General features: G+C 42.3%; 1 protein-coding gene across 1 annotated transcript in view; it reads right to left on the bottom strand.

The window, feature by feature from the left end:
• Positions 1-1,488: 1,488 nt before the first annotated feature.
• Positions 1,489-8,664, bottom strand: part of PLEK (pleckstrin) — a 224,262-nt gene continuing 217,086 nt past the window's right edge. Inside the window, exons 8-10 of the mRNA XM_012750190.2 lie at positions 5,387-5,470; positions 4,480-4,549; positions 1,489-3,128 (exon numbers count right to left, since the gene is read on the bottom strand). Of these exons, the coding sequence (XP_012605644.2) occupies positions 2,992-3,128; positions 4,480-4,549; positions 5,387-5,470 (291 nt within the window). The 3' untranslated portion in view covers positions 1,489-2,991. The remainder of the gene's footprint in view (positions 3,129-4,479; positions 4,550-5,386; positions 5,471-8,664) is intronic.

The following is an 8,664-nucleotide window of genomic DNA, read 5'->3' as shown; positions in this document are numbered from 1 at the left end:
CCCAGAAGTGGGATTGCTGGATCAACTGGTAAGTCTACATTTGTTTGTTTGAGGAATCTCTGTGCTGTTATGCATGGAGGTTGTACTAATTTGCAGTCCCGCCAACAGTGTATAAGTGTTCCTTTCTGTTTGCATCTACACCAGCTTCTGTTGTTTTTTGACTTTTTAATAATGGCCATTTTGAAAGAGGTTAAGGTGGTATCTCATTGTGGTTTTCATTTGCATTTCCCTGATTATTAGTAATGTTGGCTATGTTTATTTTTTAAACAAGCTAAATTTATTTTCTCATAACTTTCTATTTCTTCTACCCTTTTTTCTATGATGTCTTCCAATATACCCTACAGTTTTGAAACTCCTTGTTCAAAGCAGAACACAAAATGAAATCTGAAATATTAAATAATTACATTTGTGATTTTTTTTTACCCTATGGCTGATGAGAAGTGTTTATATCAGGCTTTGCACAAAGTCCAAATGGACTTTGGACTGATGGAAATGATATTGGATGCTTTGTTCAGCTAACTGCCAACAAGCACTGAAAAACTGTTATTCTAATCTAAGCAAGTTCCTCATTTTGCTTTTGAAAGCCATTCTCTGTGGGTAGAATCTTAGCCACTGTGTGTGTATGTGTCTGTAGGCGTCTACAAGAAAAACATCTCTTCATAAATCAATACTAAATCTCCACCTATGTGTAAGCTTCTTACTTCACATGCCTACTTCTATTTTTTTTCAGTTTGGATGCTTAATTTTTCTATCTTTTTATCAGTTGCATGATGCAAGAAAACATTCTCCTCCTTTATATATACTTTCTTAAATCCTCCACAATATATTATTTTACAATTTGTTTTTCCCTCACTCTAGATTGGAATCCTGAGTAAATGTCATTTACCCTTTCTTTCCGGCTTCAAATGTTCTTCAAATGCAGTTGACGGTTTGTACACACCTTTATCCATATCACTGGGGTAATGTCTGTCACTTTGGGGCTCAGACTCATGTGGATTAGCCTATTTCTTTGCCTAAAGGAGCCTAAGCTTGATTTCTAAGCCAAAAAGGTTGAGACATAACATCTATACCTATCCTCTAAATATCTACTTTGGCAGGTGAGACCTTCATTCCATCAAGAAGAACTGATTGCCCATGTTTGGAAACCTTAATAATGCTTGGAATACTTGTCAGGCCACTGTGAGCAAATGAGCAAATTATGTAATGCAAGCCCCGGGGGACAACAGCCACCTAGCCTACAAGGCAAATAGTGCTGTCTGGACTTAAGCAGTGCACATCCTGCTCAACCACACATAACAACCCTTCAGTAGAAAACTTATTTTCCCCTAATGTAAATAGTTTTCTGTATCTTTAATGGCTACAGAAGAAAAGTCAAATTATTTAGATGATTTGAGTGATGAAAGATGGTTTTATCTTCAGTAAATAAATCGGAGTTTTAGAAAAGGAGAGTCATTAGTGGTAGGCAAAACAGAGTCGTCACACCAAAAAGGCACTAAACACAGTCCTATTTATTTCAAAACATAAGGTTAACACGATATTAATAAATATTTTTAACACTGTAGAAAAACTATTGTGCATATTCTATGAAGACAACCTACTAAAGAATCAGAGAAAAAGATAGTCCTTTACCTCCAGGCCATTGATAGAACAATCTGGGAATAGGACAGCCTTGGGAATGTTGCAGGGGGGATTGAGGGCAGGCAAGAGAGGAGGTGATAAAAACCAGGAAAATTTTTCTATTCTCCTTTCCTTACTGGGGTCTTAAAATTAAAAATCTGGCATTGCATTGGAAAAGTACACTTTCACACACATAAGTGTTTCTATGTGCACTTTCTTTCTCAATTTTGGAGAAGAATCACTAGTTAGTGGTCAGGGTCAAAACTGTAAACAAGTTCCCAATTTCAATCTAGGCCCCCTAGGACCCAAGCAGAAGCTGCTGCTGCTGATGCCCCAAGCTCAGGCACAGCCACCAAATCCTCAGTGGAGAACAGAGGGTGCGGCACCATGTTGATGGCCACCAGCAGCAGCTCTGCACAGATCTGAGTCCTTTGAGCACCATCTTTGTGAGCCGGCCTATGAGCAGCCCCCCCCCCCCCCGCCCTGCCCTCTGTAGCTGCCCAGGCCCCCCAGTCGTGGGGGGAACCTGTCGAGCCATTTTTTCTGTAAATCTCAAATAAAACAGAACGTCACAGATGCGGGGGCCCCTTGCTGATTATAATAAACAGTAGAGACAGGCTCCAGGAAGGAACAAAGGGAGACCCCTCTCAGATCAGCCTCAAGTTCAAGTCCAATACTCCTCCCCGAGTCTTTTTCCCACAAGACATAACCTTCCCAGTAGTAAAAAGCAATAGAAGGCATCACCCTAAAAGCCACCACTGCTCCCAGGACGTTTCTGGGTCAGGCGAGGAGGAAGAGAGCACGCCTTCATTTTGTTACATGAGCTCATAGCTGAGAGTAAGTGGAAGGCGGCTAAAGAGAACAAAAGAAGTTTATACCAAGTACTTTTAGGACAGATCGGCAACAGTTTCAGAGGGAAGAGTTGTCCCAGGTTCTGGCACATTTGAAGACAGCTGAAGGCCAAGACCTAACCAAGGAAGGACGCCTGCAGGACAGCTAGATACACTTGTACTTCCTTGGGTATTAGAATCACAGGGTATTTTTCTGAAAGCTAAGGAGGACCTCAGGGATCTCCTAGTGCAATCCCTTCACTTTCCACAAGAGGCCCTGAGGGCTGGAGAGGGTAAGCAGCCTACAGAGGCCACACAGCTTGTTCTGTCCATTTGGGGGGCACAGAGAGGGCCAGAGAGGCTGCAGTGAGCAATGCAGTGCAGGGGAACCTTGTGCCAAGTGGTCAATCACATTTGTAATCCTGCGCAGATGAAAACTTCCCATCCTGGGCCCTTTCTGTTGACGTGGCACAGCAGTGGGCTGGTCCTGGACCGAGCTCATCCGTGGACTTCCCTCAGGAGGGGCTGCGAGTGCAGGCTGCCCTCACTTCCCAGTCCGGGAGGCCACCTGGATGGCTCTGATCCAGTCTATGCGCTCCTTGGGGGTGGCTGCTTGCAAGAAATAATGCACTTCATCTGCCGTGATGATCTCAAAAAGGTTCTCTTCCTCACTCTTCTTGCCTGGGGAAGAAGAAAGGGAATGGCAGTGCACACAGACAGCAGATAGGCCACTTGCTCCACCCTCCTCGGCAGGTCATTCAATCTCTTTTCTCCCAGTGTTCTAAGGAAATTAAATATGTGGTTTTCAAACATACTGTTTTATGATTATAGAATAATTCATTGCATAATTATATATACAGCATAGTGTAATAATAGTGTATGTGTGTATTTTTAAGAAATAAGTAAAACACCCAAGGAGAAACATTTTCTTTCTTAGTTTATAATCAAACTAACTTTCTCATCTTTACATGCCAATAGTGTTTAGTGAGCAACCTCTAATAGTGTCCAATGGGTACCTTTCCTGTGTTCATAATATAAACCAGGGGCTGACCTTGAAATCTATCTGTCTATATCTATATCTATATAGAAACCAAACAAAACCAGACCTACCACCAAGACCACAAGTATAGCTTGAACTAGTTTTTATCAAGAGCTAACTTAGATCTTCTGCTGACAGACCAAAAGGCAATAAACTGGCCAATACTGTGACAAGACTTAAAACGTCACAGGTCAAATTAAAAACATCAAGCTTCCTACCCTAAAACTAAAGCATAATTCTCAGGGGTGCAGTATGGGGGTGGGCAGATTTAAGCTTGGTAAAAAATCTAGATTTTGCAGCTGTGGTGTTTTCCTGCCCACCTCTGTCACACCATAAACGCAAGATGGCAAGTGTTTGTATATCAAAAGCACATCTCCCCAGTGACACCATTTCTCCCCAGCTGCTGAGAATTCAGTCTACACCCACACGTTTATTCCACGCACCAAATCATAGACTTGTGACCTGAGGTCATCTAGTTCAAGCGCCTCACTTTTAGAGCAAGAACTAAGATCCAGAGTAGTGAGGTGACTCACTGAAGGGCGTGAGGCTTGCTGGCCAGCACGGCCTGACTGGAGCCCCGGTGCTCTTTCCTCTCCCCACGCTGCCTCACAGCACAGAGCTCCTTTTGTTGCAGGAGAGTTCCTGGTCTGGACATGTGAAAGACTTCCTTTAAGAATGACATACTGCACTACAGGTGTCAGGAGCTGACAACTGTCCCATCGAAGCCAGTTCTGAAGTGATGAGTTTTCTGAGCTCTGCTCATGGACTTACTCGAGGCATCCACAAAGCCACTCCAACACCCCAAGGCCTGGACAGCCCAGGCAGCAGTTGGGAGAGAATAAATAGCTCTTGATCTCTTTTGGTTTCCAGACAGTAAATTCATTCGTGCTTATGCTGACTGACGGATGGATGGCTTGCTGTTGGCTCAGGATGTTCAGGGGCAGGAGGAGACCCTGAGCAGACACACCTCTCTCACACAGAAACTCATCTTACCATCGGGGTTGCTCTCCACTGACGTCACCACGCAGCCTCTCAGGCGAATTGCTCCCAGGGGATCTTCCCCCTAAAGGAGAGAAGAGTTGTTCGTTATGTTTGCAACATAGACTGTACAGATATACCTTTTCCTGTTGGTGCAAAAGCCACACAGACTCCCTCTGGTATAGGTCAGGGACCCTAAGGTAAATGAGAGCAGGAGATTGAAGAAAACTCCTTCTAGATCCTCCACACTCCACTTCGGTAGGGCCAGGAGGCTGCATGAGAAGGCGCGAGTCAATCTGGGCTTCCATCTGGAGGAAAGTGGCAGGGGAAGTGGAGAGGCTCGCGTCTCCCAATAAGGAAGAGCTGTGTGTTTCCAGAGCTCTTCAGCCCCATGCACGTGACACAGCAGTATAAACGTCACAGGAGGGAGTCTGTGCTGCAAGCAGAGGCTGAGGTCTCAACCCAGACAGAGCTGTCTTTACACATTACAGGTGGCTCATTTTATTGAGGAGAAAGCCCTCTTAAATAATCAACAGCCCTGGGCCTGAACAATGCTTTCATCCAACTTGGCCTGGATGAGGAATTATCACATTTTTGCATAAGTAGAATAATGGACTGATTGAGCTCTTCTGAAAATAACAGATTGGTGCAAATAAACAAAAAAATTATGTTGAGTTGACGAAATAAATTATATAGTGATATTTTCTCCCATCCCTGACCTTATACCAGCCACAATGACCCAAGATCTCACATCTTTGCAGTGAAAGGGGATAGGAAAAGGTAGAGGAGGATGGGAGAGAAAAAGTGGGGTGATGAAGAGGAAAAGGGGATATCAATAGCGTAGAAGGGGGAATGGGAAGCCCAGCTCAGAAATGCAGTGGAGGCTCCTATTTGAATGGCTTTATCAACCACACAATCTCACCCCAGCAGGGTCATAGTAGTGCAGGTAGGCGGGGTCTTCTCTCAGAATGAACTTCCTCACTTTCCAGTTTTTCCTCCTATGCCCCTATATCCAGGATCAACAAAAAAAAAAAAAAAAAAGGGAATGATGAGTTCCTAGCATCACTCTGTGTACACAGTACCTACATAGTAAGTCTCTAATGAAGTGAACAGAGAAAGAAAAGATGAGATACTAACTCTGACCCATGTCTGTCAAGAAGATAGCACTCACATCAATTAATAATTTAGATATTATTATATGAAACAAATGGATTAAACTATTTCTAATGATTGTCTTCCAGTTTTAATCTGATGCAAGACAGTCCTCTGTACAATGTACTATGTTAGGAAACATAGGGAACATAAAAGGGTTTAAGACATGGCCCTGCTCTTCAAGGAAGTTATGATCTATGTGAAAATATAAAATAGCAAATGCCCAAATCAAATAAGGGTATAGATGATGGATTTCAAAGACATTAAGTGAGAGAGATGTAATTGTGGGCTTTACATGTCAAAGACAACCTCATAAAACCTGCACTTATCCATATGGGACACACAGGATTTAGATGGGTGAGACAAAGGTGCTTGGGAAGACTGCTGACAACAGAAAGGCGTAGGTGAGAACGCACCAGGCGCATTCTGACATTGATGAATAAGAGCAAAGTCTGGCCAGAATGGAGCATCACAAGGAGTAGCAGAGGCAAGGCTGGAACGGCAGAGAGGGACTTAGTGAAAATAAAAGGTGGGGGCTGTTGCTGATGGCTTTTGAGTAGGATTACATTATAAGATGGTAATATGGTGACAAGACATAGGATGGACCAGCTGGTGAGATGAAAGGAAAGCCAAGAGAAAGATGACAAAGTGAAAAGGAGGCCATTAGGGAACAATGGCAACAATCCAGGCATAAAATTATTAGGAGTAAACTTTAGGGAGCAGCAGTGGAAATGGAAACGAGTGTGGCTGTGACAGACATGATGAAAAAAGAAGAATAGGACTTGACCTTTCCCCATAGGATTAGACCTGGCATTGTCTAGGCTGTGAGTTGTAAGGGCAAGATTTATGTCTTGCTTGTCTTCGCTCCCCAGTGCCCAGCACAGAGCCTGGCACAGGAAAGCTGCTTCCTGTCTGTTTGTATTAATAATTGCCATGAATTACCAAGTTAGTTCAATTAGCTTGTAGCAGTTTTAAAATATCATGGTGAACCTGATTTTATGATTTCCCACAAAAAGTTCAAATGACTTCAAGTCCAGAAGCCAAAAAAAATTATGAGATTAGAAGATACATAGTTTCTATTTTGCCAGCATGAAGAATACTATTTGCCATTTTTTAAAACACCCCACATTGACAGGCACACATATAAATTTTCCAACATTTTTTATTGCACTTGGTGTTGAAAGCAATGAAATGTGTGGTTTGAGCAAACAGTGCCTCCTTCATAAAGCCAGACCGGAGGAGTTTAAAGGAAGCTTTCAGGAATGGGCCTAAGCTCTTTGGCTAAATATTTGGTGAAGAAGCTCATTGCCAAAGAACCTTTTACTTGCCTGAAGTATGGAGCCAGGAACCCCATAGAGTCATATGTCAGGAAAGGAAATATTTCTATCTGCTACGTCATGTCATGACATTCATTTCATGAGCATTTCCTGAGGAGTTTTAAGGAATGCATGTGTGCCTGGGGTTTCCAAAAATTGTTGCTGAACCTTCAAAGTCATCTACTTAGATTTGACTTAATTCACTCTACAAGTGTCTATTGCCTATTACAAAGAAGGATGCTAAACTCTGAAGCAGATGCAAGAGAAACATACATAACACATTGTCCCTCTCCCTGAAAGAATCTATATGGAGATATTAAACAAATACATACTTTATGCATTGCCATAGCAGAAAGAATTATATAAAAGGGATTATATTGAATATAATCCAAGATCATTCATCCTCAAACTTGCTACATTTGCCAAGTAGAATTGTTTCCTCTGGGATGAGAGAAGTGGAAAAAGAGGAGGAGTGGATGGCCTCCCGCTGGACACAGCTCCTTCCCATCTGCGCGGTGTGGAGCACAGGTGTCCTTTTTCATGGTCATAAGCCTTCTGTGGAGGTTAACCACTCCCAGGTTGGTTTACTTTTTGTGGAACTTAAGTTTTACAATTTTTCAAAATTCCCTCTAGTGATTCTGATATGAACCAGGGTTACTAACCACTGAGCTAAGAGATTACAAACATTAAAGGGAATGTCAATTCAAATAGGAAAGGTTTTTGGTCATCACCCCCTGCTAAAAAAAATTAGAGAAAAGAATATCATAAAAGAACAAAATTGCTGAATGCACATAGATTTTTGAATTCTTCATGTAAAAAGGAAGCTTCTAAGGATGACTATTTAACTTGTTGTATTTCGATCATAGGATAAATTAGCTTTTAAGAAAACAGCTAGCTCAGGTTCTAGGTGATTCACACATCAGAATCACTTGGGAGCTGTAAAAATCCAAACCCTGATTTAATTTTCTTGGGATGTAATTTTAACAGTTCCCTGGGAGATTCAAATGTGCACCATTGGGCTAGCAAAGGCTAAATTGAACCTGTCAAAGGCCATGTAAGGGAAGGCAAAGGAAAACAAATGCATAAGTTTACTTCCTGCCCCCGTTATCTTCAAAACACATGCAGACAACCATTACTCACAGCTACTTTTTGACCATCCAGCGTCTCCAGCAACTGGAGTGCTTTGCACGACATGGCTCCAGTCCAGTCTACACTTTACCCCTTATTAAAACTTATCCTCACCTTTCAAAAAGCCCATTCCAAATTAGGGCTTGTCCAATCAACTAATTCAAGATAGCTCATAACAATATAGAATTATGGAAAGAATCAACTAAATAAGGAGATAATGAAATTGCCTCCCAAGTTACTCTTGTCTTAACATCCACATTCTAGCACCTGTAATCAAAGAACAAGGACATAGGACTGTTTGGCAGAACCAATGGGGAAGCCAGCGGTGGGCAAACTCTGCCCATGGGCAACTAACTGCCAGAGCCTTCCGTATATAAGGCTGGCCCTGCCCCAGGACTTTCCTTTAATCTAGTTAGCTGGTCACCCCGTCATAAAAAGATATTAGGATAGTCCATCAATTTTTTTTTTTCGAAATCCTTGCTATAAATTTCTTAGGATACTATTTTCTTAAAACCTGATGTGAAGGTAAGTTTTCCACTCTGATGAGTCCCATGCCAGTGAAACTCAAAATCAGCGGCTATACCTGCTCTCAACTAGCCCAAAG

The sequence above is a fragment of the Microcebus murinus genome, chromosome 3, assembly GCF_040939455.1.
Source record: "Microcebus murinus isolate Inina chromosome 3, M.murinus_Inina_mat1.0, whole genome shotgun sequence".
Classification (NCBI taxonomy): domain Eukaryota; kingdom Metazoa; phylum Chordata; class Mammalia; order Primates; family Cheirogaleidae; genus Microcebus; species Microcebus murinus.
This window is presented reverse-complemented; position numbering and strand designations above follow the sequence as displayed.